General features: G+C 45.0%; 1 protein-coding gene across 2 annotated transcripts in view; it reads left to right on the forward strand.

The window, feature by feature from the left end:
* The window catches only part of LOC147431662 (Transducin/WD40 repeat-like superfamily protein), a 37,792-nt gene extending 21,523 nt beyond the window's left edge, over positions 1-16,269 (forward strand). For both annotated transcript variants that reach the window (XM_086494176.1, XM_086494177.1), the window contains exon 4: positions 14,773-16,269. In XM_086494176.1, coding sequence (XP_086350302.1) covers positions 14,773-15,795 — 1,023 coding nt within the window. In that variant the 3' untranslated portion in view covers positions 15,796-16,269. The remainder of the gene's footprint in view (positions 1-14,772) is intronic.
* Positions 16,270-17,271: the final 1,002 nt, after the last annotated feature.

A 17,271-nucleotide genomic window follows, 5' to 3' on the forward strand; every position in this document is an offset into this window, starting at 1 on the left:
TGCGCCCTTGCTTGTATGGACCTTTCAAAATAATCAAGAAGTACTCAGTTGTCAGTTACAAGTTGGAACTTCCACTCTCATGGGGAAAACTTCATCCAACTTTCCACATTTCTTGGCTCAAACAATACATACAAGGAGATTCGCCAATTCCAGACTTATCTTCTTATGTGCCAGAAATTGAAGATGAACACATAATTCTTGTTCCAAAAAAGATTCTTGATGTGAGACAAAAAGAAACAAGACGAAAGATCACAACAGAATTTCTTGTCAAGTGGATGGATCTTGATGAGTCGGACTCAACTTGGCAGACGGATGAAGATATGCAGCAGTACCCAAACCTCCTTCAAGAATTTTTTGAAAAGCGGAAGACTTTCATTTGAACACGGGGTTTTAATGTAAATGGGAGGGAATGTCACGATTGTGACTTGTTACACTCTTCTTGATTCATTACAGATACAGATGCGAAGTGTGACTAACCCAGGAGGACTCCTGTTCTCGAATGGTCATACCCCTTCGCCCAAAAGACATACCTCTTCGCCAAAAGCCACACTCCTTCGACGACTGGTCACACCCCTTCACCGTACGGATGCGACTCTTCACCCAATGGTTGCAGCTCTTCGTCGAAAGGATGTGTCTTTTCGCCTAAAGTCATGTCTCTTCACAAAGAGACATGCCTCTTCACTGATGACTATTCAATTCCTATAAAAGGAACCCTTGTATCACACTTTCAATCAATCAAACACAGAGTCTTCTAAATCTTGTTCTAAGTTCAGTTTCAGTTTCTTAAGTTTTAATCATGAGTTTAAGTACTTAATTAAGGATTAGAGACTAGAATCCTTACATAACAAGCCCGTCTGCTAACCCTGACGAGCCTCCCCCCTCGAGCGCGGCTCTCTGAGACAAATGTGGTGCACCTCCTCTTGGCTAGATCTATATCTAGATGTGGATCTCGAATGAGACACCGTACCATTCCATGATCACAATGCTTGTGTAGGATTGCTCTGAGGATGCATTGCATTGTGGAGATGATCTCCAAGCAATGCCACTGCTGCTCATGAGCAAAAACGCAGGCTAAACTGCAGCAAAAACTCTGGGCTGCCCTGCATGGCTCATTTCATACGAGCCCCTTGGGGTAGGGTGCCCTCCTCTGGGCTATAGTGCACTCTATAGGAGGTGACCCCCCCCCCCCCCCCCCGGCGCATATATAGGTCCAAAGCCAGCTTGCCTGACTCAGCCCTATATCTCCATTGCACAAAATCCATATATAGGCCCAAATCCAATCTGCCCGACCTAGCCCTATATCTACATTGCACAAAATCCATATATAGGCCCAAATCTAGTCTGCTCGACCCAGCTCTATACCTCCACGACTTGGCAAAAATAGGGAAAAGCTGGAAAAAGGGGCTAGATAGCCGGGAGAAAAATGGGCCACTTGGGTATAACTACCCTAAGACTGCAAAAGACACAATGGCCATGGAACCAAGCTAAAACCCAAGGCTAAACATGGCTAAACACAACCTGGCATGAGAAAACAGCCTCATATTGGCCGGCCCCAGCCACAAAATAGCCCCCACTCCTTGAAACCTTTCCCTGGGAGAAACTTGGTCCCGATTGGACGAATCTTGAGAGATGCTTAAGAGCTCCAAAGTATCCAGTAAAAATAGCTTTTCTAGAGCTGCTTGCGCAATTTTGACTGCCAAACATGTTGAGGTAGATGGGTTCTATCTTTGGCATACCATTCAAGTGTGAAGTGTAGCTTCAGACATGTGTGCCATCTATAAAGGTGGATACTACCCCTTCCACAGTATTCCCAGATACCTTCGGTAATCTATGTCACGTGACACATCCAATCCTATGTGTCCGTGGACAAGCTACGGCATGATCAGGGTTCAGTCAGTCCAGTCATGTCACGTGACACATCCAACCCTATGTGTCCGTGGACAAGCTACAACACGACAAGGGTTCATTTCAGTCCAGTCAGCCTAGATTAGAAGTGATCTGGCACTTTTGTGAGTCTATTCGTAAACCGTGCATGCCCAGTCACTTAGTATAGATGCATATCCTCTGGTTGCACACAACATGATCATCAGAAATCCCATCAAAATCCATTAGAATCAGTTAGCGGATTTTTCCAGCGATTTTAGCCTATTTTTCCTATTTTTGACATTTTTCACTTATTAATTTAAGTGACTTCCAAACAAAAGTAGGTAGGGCAATTTTGCTAAGTTTGTATATAAGCAAACCCAAGTTAGCACTCAATGGCAGAAGAGGCAGCAGGAGCACCGCTCAACAGGCACCTTCTCAGCAGGACCCCAAAGGCTTCTATAGTGTTTTTGCTCCATAGCAGCTTGGCTAGCGTTTTTGGACAAGACACAACAGATCAGCCAACGTTTTGCCCTTGCAGATCCCTGGTGACAAGACCACAGCAGAGCAGCCTAGCGTTTTTGCATCTGCAAAACCTCGGCGGACAGAAACACCATTTTCAGCCCTAGCGTTTTTGCATCTGCCAGCAACCTCAGCGTTTTGCAGATCTATCGCGACAGAATCAGCCCTAGGACCAGCGTTTTCAGTTTTCAGCAGTTAGACTTCGTAGATCAAGTCCCGAACCTCGCAGATCTCTCCTTTCCGCAGCAGTTCCTCGCCGCACGATCAGTTTCCGCAAGGTTTACAGTTTCAGCCCGGAAAACGCAGATTTCAGCATCTGCGTTTTCAGCGCGTCGTCGTCGCATCGTCGCCATCGACATCGTCATCGACATAGAGTCAGAATTCAGTAGATACAAGATTTGCAGATTTCAGCCCATAGCGTTTTTGGACAGCAGTAGAAAGATTGCAGATTTTAGCCCTTAGGTCGACTTCGTCATCATCGTCTTCATCGCCTACATAGCTTAGACTTGCATCAGTCTCATGCATTCCATTTGTACCAGATTGTGCAATCATAAGTAGACCACTCTCGCCGACGAGAGTGGTGCCTTCGGAGGAGGGTTTTACGTCGTCTCTGGTGTCGTATCTCTCTTCTCTCTCTATCTCTCAGTCTCATACACTTGCATGCACAGTGTCCATTCTCTTTGTTTGTGATCATAGCACTTTCCATTAAGAACGGAAGGCTCTACCTTCCATAAGAACTAAAAGGAACCTTGAGAACAGTTCGGAGCACTCATCTTGAGCAAAGCGCAAACATTCGTTCCGCTGCACCTAACATTGGTATCAGAGCTTTGGAAGCGTTCTGCATTACTCAAGAGAAGAACCACAAGAACCACAAGAATTTTTTTGCTTGTTGCGGTCGCACGAACCCAAGTTTACTTGGGAGTGTCGATTCCTAATCGTGTTTTGTTGAAGAGTGACAGGAATCCCAAGAAAGAAGGGCTTGTCCATCCTCCCCTTGTGTCTCTTTTCACTCATTGAGAGCGAACCGTGCACTTAGCGGCCGGCCAATCGACGTGAGGTGGGAAAAAGCAACCTTGGTTTGAGCGCAAGGCCGCCAAGGGGTGCGCCCGCAGAAAGGAATAGAACTCGTGTGAAGAGAAGATCCTTCTCCAACGCGATTTGCAAGCGAAAGAAAACCTCAAGAACCCCAAGAACCCAAGACCCTCAAGAACCTCAAGAACCCAAGATTCTCACGAATCAAGGACCTCAAGAACCTCAAGACCCTCAGGAACCCAAGTTCCTCGCGAGCTTTAGACCCCAAGATCATAGTGCATGGTCGTCACTCGAAGCGGAATGGATACTTCGCATATAGGTGATGAGCATGAGAGAGGCGACGAAGACTCGTTCCCACTCGGAGATGATTTCAACCCTCCCCCTTCGCCATCTACTTCACTAAGTCCACCAAACCCTATGGAGGAAATGGTCAAGCAGATGATGGCCATGATGGATAGACAAGAAGCAAATCGCCTTGCTCAGGACCGTGAGCGCCTTGCTCACCGTGAGCGCGACGAAAGAGCCCGTGAACGCGACGACAGAATTGCAAGAATGGCCGTAGACCAAGAAGCCAAGGATTGCGAGCGCGACGAAAGAAACGCAAGATTTGCTGCACAACAAGAAGAAAATCGCATTGCTTTAGAACGCAAACGCGACGTAAGAAAAGAACGAAAACAACTACGAAAGGAGGAAGCGGCAACACGAGCCGCAACTTTGGAGGCCGAGCGTGAAGCTCGACGAGAGCTACACACTCAAGAGTTGCTTGCCCAAGTCCTAGCCTCGAAGATCGAACCACCCAAAGATCGTGGGAGTTCGTCAAGTGGCGCAAGCCACGACGCGGATTCCAATCATCTAGTCACAGAAAAGTTGACTTTCAGTAAGTATGACGGTAAGATGGATGCTACTGTTATTCATTCTTGGTTGCATCAATTTAATGCTTATTTTGCGACAATTAAGAAGACAGGAAATAGCAAAGTTTTGACGGCAGCTATGTACCTTGCCGGTGATGCCATCAATTGGTACCACGCATGGCAAGAGGCACAGCTAGCCGCGCACCTAGAGGCAGCCGACGATTTCACGCCTCTCTTTTAGTTGGGCTGGTTTCCAAGACAAGCTTAAGGCGCGGCTTATACCACCTCAGTATCTCGCACGATTGAAGGACGATTGGCATGTTCTCAAGCAAAATGGTATGCCGGTTATGTCGTTTTCTAATCGTGTTTTGCAGCTAGGTACCCAACTACGCATGTCGGATGATGAGCGTAAAGAGGCTTTTCTTTTTGGATTGGACAAGTATATCAAGTACGATGTCGAGGTATTCGATCCAATCGATCTCAACAAGGCGGTAGCGATTGCTCTCACACAGGAGATGAAGCACAACAAGGGAAAGCCTAAGGAGAACAAGACTTCCACAAGTACCTCGCAGACTTCTCAAAACCCTCAGAACGGCAAGAATGGTAAGAATGATAACTCTTCTAACCAATCTTTCAACAGTCTCTCATCAAAGAATTCTTCCAATGAATCTAAGGATAAGGCTAACATAATTACTAAACCTAAGCTTACTCTAGATAAAAAGGTAGCACAAGGAATTGTAGGAGGTTACATCACTTCGGAAGAACAAAACACTTATTCTAAGGAAGGTCGTTGTTTTCATTGTCACATTAAGGGTCACATAAAACGAACATGTCCTAAGCTTGAATCGAATGAATCTACAGAACCCACTACATCTGTCAATGCAATGAATGATAACACGATTGTGTGGCTTTCGTCCCGGTATTGACGCTCTCATCACGGAGGAGTGCCTTGATGTGTTGTTTGCAATTCAACAGACTGCCTTCACTAGAAGATTTGTTGTTTCTCCTCTCTCAGGATGTGATATGATTTTAAGCATGAAATGGTTTCGTGAACTGAACCCTCTCGTTGATTGGGAGGCTAACACTTCAACTCTCAATGCCAAAAGCGATTCTCCTACTGTCTTTCATGGAGTGGACATTGCTCCTTCTCCATCTCTCATTGCTAATATGCAAGACAAGATTGAAAGGATTCAGGAAGAGGAGACTCTCGCACTCTCTTTCTCTCCACAGCATGACACACAAAATTTGCATGATTATGAGAAGCATGATGAATTGAATGATAATGATTTGCATGATGATTTGGATGATAAAGACAAGCATGATGATTTGGATGATAAAGACAAGCATGATGCGTTGCATGAATATGATGTGAACATGAAGATGATGTGATTGTTCACAAGGATGATGTGTTAGTGGATGCTTTTTCTAGCGAAGCTAACCTTGTTGCAGATTCGATCAATCACGAAGGATCGATCTTGGCTGTCGAGCCTAGGTCCCAAGAATCCCTTCAGGAAGAACCGATCTTGGCTCTCGAGCCTTGGTCGAAAGAACCCTCACAGGAAGTATTATGTGTTCGCATGATTGATACGCACGCATTGTTTGAGTGTTTCATTCGTGAAGGTTTCCTTTATTTTAGTCAACATCGTTATGTGATCCCTTTTCCTAGGCATGACATATTGTATGATGAGCACGAATGTATGCGGATTGTGCATGAAAAGTTGAAAAGTTTGTATGTCAGGAAGTCACATTCCATGTCTCTTCCTTGGCATGACACAGTTTTTGAACGAGCAAATGATAGTATGAGCACCAAGCATGGGCATTTCCATTGTGATTTGCCATAGTTGATTGATTTTGATCAAACAGAAAAGATTCGACCTCATTGTTTGCATGTGTTTGATGAACGGGTTGTCACTCCATCTCTATGTTCATCTACTTTGCATACACAGTCTTTAGAGAAGACAATATTTTTTTCCTTCACTTTACATGGAATGGGTATGTTCATGGTTTTGTGTTGGAAATGGTTTCAGAAATTTTCAACCATGGAGATTCTTGAAGAAGAAAGAAGCATGACTCTAAGCGAAGTTGAAGCATCGAAGGAGCTACATAAGACTTTGTGTCGCTTTCGGCGCGGCCCAAAGAAGCAAGCGTTGCAAACCTTTATGAAGTTAAAGTACCGCACGATCCACACATCAGAGTGGGCTGGCGAAGAGTCCCTTCCAGGATTCCGGATGCTATTGGCAATCTCCCTCGACGCCATACAGTTCGGTACCAGTACCTCACTTTAAAAAGGAGGGGATGTCACGTGACACATCCAACCCTATGTGTCCGTGGACAAGCTACAACACGACAAGGGTTCAGTTCAGTCCAGTCAGTCTAGATTAGAAGTGATATGGTACTTTTGTGAGTCTATTCGAAGACCGTGCATGCCCAATCACTTAGTATATATGCATATCCTCTGGTTGGACACAGCATGATCATCAGAAATCCCATCAGAATCCATTAGAATCAGTTAGCGGATTTTTCCAGCGATTTTAGCCTATTTTCCCTATTTTTGACATTTTTCACTTATTAATTTAAGTGACTTCCCAACAAAAGTAGGTAGGGCAATTTTGCTAAGTTTGTATATAAGTAAACCCAAGTTAGCACTCAATGGCAGAAGAGGCAGCAGGAGCACCGCTCAACAGGCACCTTCTCAGTAGGATCCCAAAGGCTTCTAGTGTTTTTGCTCCACAGTAGTTTGGCTAGCGTTTTGGACAAGACACAGCAGATCAGCCAGCGTTTTGCCCTTGCAGATCCCTGGCAACAAGACCACAGCAGATCAGCCTAGCGTTTTTGCATCTGCAAAACCTCGGCGACAGAAACACCATTTTCAGCCCTAGCGTTTTTGCATCTGCCAGCAACCTCAGCGTTTTGCAGATCTATCGCGACAGAATCAGCCCTAGGACCAGCGTTTTCAGTTTTCAGCAGTTCGCAGATCTCACCTTTCCGCAGCAGTTCCTCGCTGCACGGTCAGTTTCTGCAAGGTTTACAGTTTCATCCCGGAAAACGCAGATTTCAGCATCTGCGTTTTCAGCGCGGCGTCGTCGTATCGTCGCCATCGACATCGTCATCGACATAGAGTCAGAATTCAGCAGATACAAGATTTGCAGATTGCAGCCCATAGCGTTTTTGGACAGCAGTAGAAAGATTACAGATTTCAGCCCTTAGGTCGACTTCGTCATCATCGTCGTGATCGTCGACATAGCTTAGACTTGCATCAGTCTCATGCATTCCATTTGTACCAGGTTGTGCAATCATAAGTAGACCACTCTCGTCGACGAGAGTGGTGCCTTTGGAGGAGGGTTTTACGTCGTCTTTGGTGTCGTATCTCTCTTCTCTCTTCTCTCTCTATCTCTCAGTCTCATACTCTTGCACGCACAGTGTCCATTCTCTTTGTTTGTGATCATAGCACTTTCCATTAAGAACGGAAGGCTCTACCTTCCATAAGAACTAAAAGGAACCTTGAGCACAGTTCGGAGCACTCATCTTGAGCAAAGCGCAAACATTCGTTTCGCTGCACCTAATAAGTCAGTCTAGATTAGAAGTGATGTGGCACTTTTGTGAGTCTATTCGTAGACCGTGCATGCCCAGTCACTTAGTGTAGATGTATATCCTCTGGTTGCACACAACAAGATCATAAGCATTCTCATCAAAATCCATCAAAATTCTTCAGGGGAATTTTCTAGTGTATTTAGTCTATTTTACCTATTTTTGACATTTTTCACTTATTATTTTTAAGTGACTTTTGTTGGAAAGTAGGTAGGGCAAATTGAGTAAGTTTGTATAGAGCTAGCACTATTTGGTAGAAGAGGCAACAGGAGCCAAGCTCAGTAGGCAACTTCTCAACAAGACCCCTTGGCGGTTTTCCCCTCCAAGCAAGAAGAAGCAGCATCCCCTAGCATTTTTGAAGATCCCTTCTTCTAGCGTTTTTGGAAAGCTGCATCAGCTTGGCGTTTTTGCTTCGGCATCATCGTCACGGAGATCCCATCAGTTAGCGTTTTTGCATCAGATCTTCCCGCAAGCATCCCACAGCACCTAGCGTTTTTGGAAGCATTATCAGGCTAGCGTTTTTGCATCAGATCTGCACCGCCAGAATATCTCAGTGTGCAGCGTTTTTCAGCAATGAAGTACTTGCAGATTCAACCCTAAGAAGGTAGCAGATTCAGCCCGGGAAGACCATCAGTTTTCAGTCTAAAGAAACCTCAGTTTTCAGCCCTCAAACCTGCAGATTTTCAGCGTCAAAGACCCACAGAAAACAGCCCCCAAATCAGCGTTTTGGACTAGTCGCAGATTTCAGTCAGCGTTTTTGGACAATAGTAGAAAGATTGCAGATTTCAGCCCTTAGGTCGACTTCGTCATCACCGTCGTCATCGCCAACATAGCCTAGACTTGCATCCGTCACATGCATTCAATTTGTACTAGATTGTGTAATCATAAGTAGACCACTCTCGTCGACGAGAGTGGGGCCTTCGGAGGAGGGTTTTACAACGTCTCTGGTGTCGTATCTCTCTTCTCTCTCTATCTCTCAATCTCATACACTTGTACGCACAGTGTCCATTCACTTTGTTTGTGATCATAGCATTCTCTCATTAAGAACGGAAGGCTCTCCCTTCCATAGGAACAAAAGGAACCTTGAGCACAATTCGAAGCACTCAATCTTGAGCAAAGCGCAAAACATTCATTCCGCTGCACCTAACATTGGTATCAGAGCTTTGGCAGTGTTCTGTATCACTCAAGGAAAGAACCACAAGAATCACAACAATTTTTTTGCTTGTTGCGGTCGCACGAACCCAAGTTCGCTTGGGCGTGTCGATTCCTAATCGTGTTTTTGAAGAGTGACAGGAATCCTAGGAATGAAGGGCTTGTCCAACCTCCCCTTGTGCCTCTTTTCACTCATTGAGAGCGGACCGTGCACTTAGCGGTCGGCCAATCGACGTGAGGTGGGAAAAAGCAATCTCGGTGTGAGCGCAAGGCCGCCAAGGGGTGCGCTTGCGGAAAAGAGCAGAACTCGGGTGAAGAGAAGATCGTTCTCTAACACAGATTGCAAGCGAAAGAAGAACCACAAGAACCCAAGACCCCAAGAACCCGCAAGAACCTCAAGACCCTCAAGAACTCAAGAACCTCAAGAACCCAAGTTTCTTGTGAACTTAAGAACCCCAGACCACAAGTACCCACAAGAACCCATGACTTCAGAATGGTCATCACTCGAAGTGGGATGGATACTTCGCTTGGAGGTGATGAGCATAAGAGAGGAGAAGAAGAATTTTCCCCACCAGGAAGTTTTTCCGACCCTCCCCCTTCCCCATCTACGACAAGGATTGCACTAACTCCTATGAAGGAGTTGCTGCAGTTGTTTCTGGACAGAAAGTTAGAACGCGAAGAAAGAGAAGCAGAAAGAAAGGCCTACGAAGAAGAAATGGCAGCCATAGAGCGTCAATACGACTTGGAAGAAAACGAAAGTCAAGCAAGATTTGATCGCGAGAATAAAGCAAGAATGCAAGAGTATGAAGAACAGAGCGTCCGACACATGAAAGAGATGTTGCGACTCTTTTCTTAAGTTCAGGCACAGATGCAAGAGATTCGGGAAAAGGAGACTCTCTCAGTCTCTTCTTCTCCAAAGCATGACACACAGGATTTGCATGATTATGAGAAGCATGATGAGTTGATTGAAAATGATGAGCATGATGATTTGGATGCCAATGATTTGCATAATGATTTGGATAACAATGACAAGCATGATGATTTGCATGATCAAGATGTGATTTCTCACAAGCATGATGATTTGCATGATCAAGATGTGATTTCTCACAAGCATGATGAGTTGCATGAAAAGAATGTGATTGTTCACAAGAAGGATGATGTGTTAGTTGATGCTTTTTCTAGCGAAGCTAACCTCGTTGTAGAGTCGATCAATCACGAAGAATCGATCTTGGCTTTCGAGTCGAGGTCCAAAGAACCCCACAGGACGATTCGATCATTCAAGAAGAACCGATCTTGGCTCTCGAGCCTAGGTCCAAAGAAACCTCACAGGAAGTATTATGTGTTCGCATGATTGATACGCACGTATTGTTCGAGTGTTTCATTCGTGATCGTTTCTTGTATTTTAGTCCCTTTTCGTAAGCATGACATATTGTACGTTGAGCACGTTTCACTCATGAATGAGCACGAACGTATGCGGATTGTTCATGAAAAGTTGAAAAATATGCATGTAAGGAAGTCACATTCCATGTTTCTTCCTTGGCATGACATAGTTGTAGAAAGAGCACATGACAGTATGAGCACCAAGCATGGGCATTTCTGTTGTGAATTGCCACAGTTGATTGCTTTAGATCAAACGAGAAAGATTTGATCTCATTGTTTGCGTGTGTGTGGTGATTGGTTTGGCACTCCGTCTCTTTGTTCATCTACATTGCATACACAGTCTTTTAGGAATACAAGATTTTTTCCATTCACTTTACATGGAATAGGTATGTTCATGGTTTTGTGTTGGAAATGGTTTTAGGAATTTTCAGCCATGGAGATTCTTGAAGAAGAAAGAAGCATGACTCTAGACGAAGTTAAATCATTGAAGGAGCCACATAAGACTTTGTGTCGCTTTCGGCGCGGCTCAAAGAAGCAAGCGTTGCAGACCTTTATGAAGTTCAAGTACCGCACGACCCACACATCAGAGTGGGCCGGTGAAGAGTTCCTTTATAGGATTCTGGATGCTATTGGCGATCTCCCTCGACGCCATACAGTTCGGTACCAGTACCTTACTTTGAAAAGGAGGGGATTTCACGTGACACATCCAACCCTATGTGTCCGTGGACAAGCTACAACATGATCAGGATCAGTCAGTCCAGTCAATCTAGATTAGAAGTGATATGGCACTTTTGTGAGTCTATTCGTAGACCGTGCATGCCCAGTCACTTAGTGTAGATGCATATTCTCTGGTTGCACACAACAAGATCATAAGCATTCCCATCAGAATCCATCAGAATCCTTCAGGGGAATTTTTCAGTGCATTTAGCCTATTTTACCTATTTTTGACGTTTTTCACTTATTATTTTTAAGCGACTTTTGTTGGAAAGTAGGTAGGGCAAATTGAGTAATTTTGTATATAAGCAAACTAGAGCTAGCACTATTTGGCAGAAGAGGCAAGAGGAGCCAAGCTCAACAGGCAGCTTCTCAACAAGACCCCTTGGCGGTTTCCCTCTCCAAGCAGGAAAAAGCAGCATTCCCTAGTGTTTTTTAAGATGCGTTCTTGGAAAGCTGCATCAGCTTGGCGTTTTTGCTTCAGCATTATCGCCACAGAGATCCCATCAGTTAGCGTTTTTGCATGAGATCTTCCTGCAAGCATCCCACAACACCTAGCGTTTTTGGAAGCATCATCAGCCTGGCGTTTTTGCATCAGATCTGCACCGCCAGAATATCTTAGCCTGCAGCGTCTTTCAGCAATGAAGTACTTGCAGATTCAGCCCTAAGAAGGTAGCAAATTCAGCCCGGGAAGACCATCAATTTTCAGCCTAAAGAAACCTCAGCTTTCAGCCCTAAACCTGCAGATTTTCAGCGTCGAAACAGAAAACAACCCTCAAATCAGCGTTTTGGACTAGTCGCAGATTTTAGCCCATAGCGTTTTTGGACAGCAGTAGAAAGATAGCAGATTTCAGCCCTTAGGTCGACTTCGTCATCACCGTCGTGGTCGCCGACATAGCCTAGACATGCATCAGTCACATGCATTCAGTTTGTACCAGATTGTGCAATCATAAGTAGACCACTGTCGCCGACGAGACTGGGGTCTTCAGAGGAGGGTTTTACAACGTGTCTGGTGTCGTATCTCTCTTCTCTCTCTATCTCTCAATCTCATACACTTGCACACACAGTGTCCATTCACTTTGTTTGTGATCATAGCATTCTCTCATTAAGAACGGAAGGCTCTCCCTTCCATAAGAACAAAAGGAACCTTGAGCATAGTTCAGAGCACTCATCTTGAGCAAAGTGCAAACATTCATTCCGCTGCACCCAATCTCTTTTTCTCTCTTCAAAGAAAACTTTGGCCCAAGTGCAGACTATCCCAAGATAAGTGTATGCATCTGTGTACTCCACAGTCTCTTGACCGTGAGTGAGTATTTCCTGATCCACTATGGTGTGGTGTTAAACACCATAACCTTAGTTTTACCAAGGTTTATAGACAATCCACAGAGAGAAGAAGAAGCAAGAAGAAGAGAGTTTTAACGTCGTAGCAAACTATTCCAAGAGACCTTACATATCTATCCGACGAGGAGAGTTGAACTCCAAGACCTGTTAAGAGAGAGATGTGTGATGAAATGATATATTAACGTCTACTGAAGGCCAAAGTGATCTATGAGAGCAATAAAGTCACTAGTGGTGAATCTAGTACAATGTTCGAGTACAACTGAAAAGAGGGGGGGTCAGAGGAGATCCCTCATCAATCGGTGGCAAATCTCGTCAATATCCTCCATAGTCAGTACTTTGACTGGGTGCCTCACATGTCGAGCTAGGTGATCCGGATCCTCTGTTGCAGCCTCCTCCAATATTGTGAAGCCCCCCGTGGTCTTGGGTGTCTGGATCTCCCTAGCTCAATCTCCGGTGCAGTGCTTTGTTACCCACCTCATGCCATCCTCTTGATGTATCTTGGTGATGTCAGTCGCCTCTTCTCTCTCATCTCTGCCACCAATTGCTTTTTCCCTGCTATTCCTCCATTTTGCTGTCAGATTTTACCAATTGGCTCGGCATCTGCCCGACACCGAGCGTCTAGCAGTTGTTCATTGCCCTCTTCACCGCTGGTGGCTTTTGTTGGCTTCGGTTCTTGATTTACAGTTGCTGACTGGGCTTTTGGTCGAAGTGCATATCTGCTAGAGGCTACAACTTTACTGATGTCCCCTCTCCACTTGGCTTGCTAGGGCACTTTTTACTCTCTTTAGGAGAGGTTTTTTACCCTGGCCTTCTGTCTTTTCCGTTTGGCCATGTGCCTTGTTGTCAATCTTTCATTTTTCCTACGGGCCTGCTATGTAAACAGTGATGTAATAGCTCTCAGAATAGGCACCATTTGGGTGTTTTGGGAGATTTTCAAGTAATAGAATCAGCCGAGAGAGAGAGAGAGAGAGAGAGAGAGAGAGAGAGAAAAATGAAATGTTATATTAACGTCTTCAAAAGGCCAAAATGACCTATGAGACCAATCAGTTACAAAATAGTGAATCTAATACCATGTCTGGGTACAAAAGAACTAGAAAAGAACTAGAAGTGGAACAAAATACTACTACTACTACTACAATCTAAAACTACGTGGGTGTAGCAGCTGATACAATAGGTACCCGGTAAACTGGATGTAACAGTGTGTGAAACAAAGATGGAAGAAATGGTGAGGATCCATCCTCATCTGCACTCTGGATGTCGAGAGAGTATGGCTCGAATCTTCTGTTGTAGTCTCCGTCGATGCTGTGTAGCTCCTCTCCTCAGTCGCGGTCGTCTGTATCTCTGTAGCTCCAATGCTCGGTCGATGAGAGAGAGAGAGAGAGAGAGAGAGAGAGAGAGAGAGAGAGAGAGAGAGAGAGAGAGAGATTTGGCTCGCAAGGTTGGTTCTGTACCTTGCGAGACCTGTGCTGCACACAGCATTGCACACACTTGCACCCACATCCACTGCCTCACGCACAGCTCACACGCCCAGGTCTTTCCATGGCGCTGAGATTCTCCACCCCTGCTCCTATGCTGCGGCTGTTGTCATAGCCATTGCTGATGGTGTCGATGCCAACAGAGCTGCTGTTTCAGCTGCGTTGCAGCCCCGGCGCACACGTGCACGCACGTGCGTGCGTGCGCGCGCACACACACACACACATGCATACTCACCCACCCGTTCCTCCATGGTCAAATTTCTAAATGGGACTCAACAAACACATTCTTTCAATTTCACGTTATGTGCCCTTAAGTTCTTTGAACAGATCACCTGATCACCTTCCAGACGAGATGTCAAATAACTCTGCTGAATAATCTTGAACATCATACTCCTGCTCTTTGTACTATGAAAGCACCATATTCCCATCAAGAGCATTCACAATAGAGAGCAAGATGAGCCACCCCTGGTTCACACAATAGGGAGACGACTTTTGTGGATGAGACCTAAGGCTCTCATCTTGTATAATTAACTACTTTGATTCCTCTTTTCGCTCTGCAGTGGGGCATGTGCGGCACCCCTTCCCCTTTCATCCAGTTGTTTATTCTATGCCATGATCACTAGGGGTTAGATTTTGAAAATTGAGAGCAAATACACAAGAAAAATGTGAGTGTATGCTGAGATGGATTAAGCTTACCATTTAAAAGGAATTTTCAGTCAGTATAGCTGTGTTGTGCTTATGTGAGCTACATGTATCTATCTAACATAATTCTGTATTAAAATGTTGGAGACTTTGCTTCTATTCTGGATTCGGTTTTGGATATTTGAGATCAATATTGAAATGAATGACTGCAGGCAAATGCCATGTATGAGGATCTTTTGGCGAGAGTGAAAGCTGGCAGACTGGAGGAGCTTGCAAGGCAGCAAGTTGATGGCATTGTGAGATACAGCGAATCAGGGGCCGAGGATTATGTGGAGATGAGGAACCCGACAAAGTTGCGACATACCCTCCAAGGGCATGACAGAGGGTGTACTGCAGCCATCTTTCAGCATAATAGTGACTTTTTGGTGAGTGGCGGAAATGACAAACTAGTGAAGCTATGGAACACGAAGTCCGGCTCTACAATCAGTAGTCTCTCTGGCTGTTTAAGTTCTGTTCTAGACTTAGCACTTCCTGCTGATAACAAGTTTGTTCTTGGAGCGGGCGGGGATCATAAACTTTACTATTGGGAGATAAGCTCTGGGAGAATTCGGCATTGTCTCACGGGACACACAGAGAAAGTTTGCTCTGTGGACATTAGCAAAGTCTCAAATAACATAGCTATCAGTGGTGCTCATGACCGGACCATGAAGTTCTGGGATTTGCAGAAGGGCTATGCTACCCGCACGGTTATTTGTCATAGCAATTGTAATGCTCTTTGTTTCACATCAGATGCTTCGATGTTTTGCTCTGGGCATATCGATGGTACCCTTCGATTCTGGGATGCTCGAATGGGGAAGTTAGCAAATGAAATAGCAGCGCACGGACAAGTTATCACCTCAGTATCGATCTCGAGAAGTGGCCGCATGGTTCTCACGAGTGGTAGAGACAACCAGCACAACCTGTTTGATGTTCGTTCAATGGAGATATGTGCCTCTTTAAAAGCACAGGGTCATAGAGTGTCAAGCAACTGGACTAGGTCGTGCATAAGTGCAGATGAGACCTATGTGGCTGCAGGGTCAGAAAATGGATCCGTAGTCGTGTGGAACACAAAGAACTGTCTTGTAGAGAGCACCTTGAGTGGGCATGCCGGTTCTGTATTAGCTTGTGCATGGAGCGATTTAGGAAAGCCGCTGGCTAGTGCGGACAGATTTGGGAATATTCATCTGTGGCAATAGGAGGCATGGTGGCTGGAGGTGTGGCTTGTGCATGTTGTAAGAAATTTTTTGACACCTCGTGTGAGAGTCGTCTTTGTCACAACTGGAGCTCTCAGAGAAAGTGCCTAAAATACGCAATGTATAGCATGATGTGTTATCATTATGTTGGAGAGACTCTCTGCAGGAGACATCAGTCTAGCTTAGGTGCCTTTGCAGGAGGAGTTTTACATGGAGTTTAATATGCACACAATCAATTTGGGTGGAGCCTTCCACATGTATCTGATAGATTTTTCCCTCTCAAGACTTAGAGCAGTTCTTGCAGTCCACTATCAATGTACTCCTGATGGCCCAAACCATTGGGCATATACAAACATACTCTGCTCATATTGTAATACACTGACCTCATTCAAAGCTCATTTGTGTATCAGATTTGAGCAAATGGGTGTGCCTCATGACATTTTTGTTTATTTCAAATGGAAATAATGAGCTTGTTTATCTTGTAATACATGGAGGAATCCGAATTTCATCAGTGTGTTTCAGAATTATCCATGCCTTATGCCTTTCAAAAAAATTTCATGAGCCTCATAGAATTATCCAGGCCTTATGCCCTTTTTTTAAAACATTTCATGAGCCTCATATAAACCAACACCCAATCTCCCTCCCTGCCTCCCTCCCTTCGGCCCCCCTGGGAGGGGGGGGGGGAGGGAATTTCTCGATGACATTTTGCCATTTGTTAGTGCACATAATGATTTTATGCTTATTTATCAATGGTGTTCAAAGATAGATTAAGAAGTTGAACAAGTCTGCTGATAGAGTTGATGGTTATAAGTCTTGTGGATGACTACCTTAGAATGATATTGGAACTGTGCTTTTTTGGATAATTTATGGCGGATAAAGGTATACAGCTACTTTGTGCGTGCGTGCACGTATGCACGGGCTTGTGTGCGTGTTGCACGTGTACGAGAGAGAGAGAGAGAGAGAGAGAGAGAGAGAGAGAGAGAGAGAGAGAGAGAGAATCAGAGGCCTAGGATGCCGATCCACTCCGATCTAAGGTCTCTCTCTCGAGACCATGCGCAAAGTTACTGTTGAGTATGCCCAGCCTAGAGCCTAACGGCTAGACTGTCTTGCTTCCTCTCGTAGTAGCCCAATCATCGCTGACCATACTGTTGACCCTGAAGTGAAGACAATGTTTGGGAGGATGGGGGCCATCACAGGAGAATCCTGAGCCAAGTTCCATATGCATGCAGAGGCAATCCCTTGAGCAATGACATCGAGTCTCCATTGAGTACCTGCACTCGAGGCAAACCGATACCCCTCTACTTGCTATGAGCCACCACGAGCTCGGTGATCAACCTAGACTTCCAACCAGAAATCAGATAGAATCTCCTTGGTAATGTCGATCATCTCCAATATCTCTGTAGCTGTTATGGCCTATGATGGCCTCTCACGTAGACATCAATAATGTATGCTAAAAGGAAGGAACTGCCAAATTTACTT

Source organism: Adiantum capillus-veneris, chromosome 21, assembly GCF_014529385.1.
Source record: "Adiantum capillus-veneris isolate H3 chromosome 21, ASM1452938v2, whole genome shotgun sequence".
Classification (NCBI taxonomy): Eukaryota; Viridiplantae; Streptophyta; class Polypodiopsida; order Polypodiales; family Pteridaceae; genus Adiantum; species Adiantum capillus-veneris.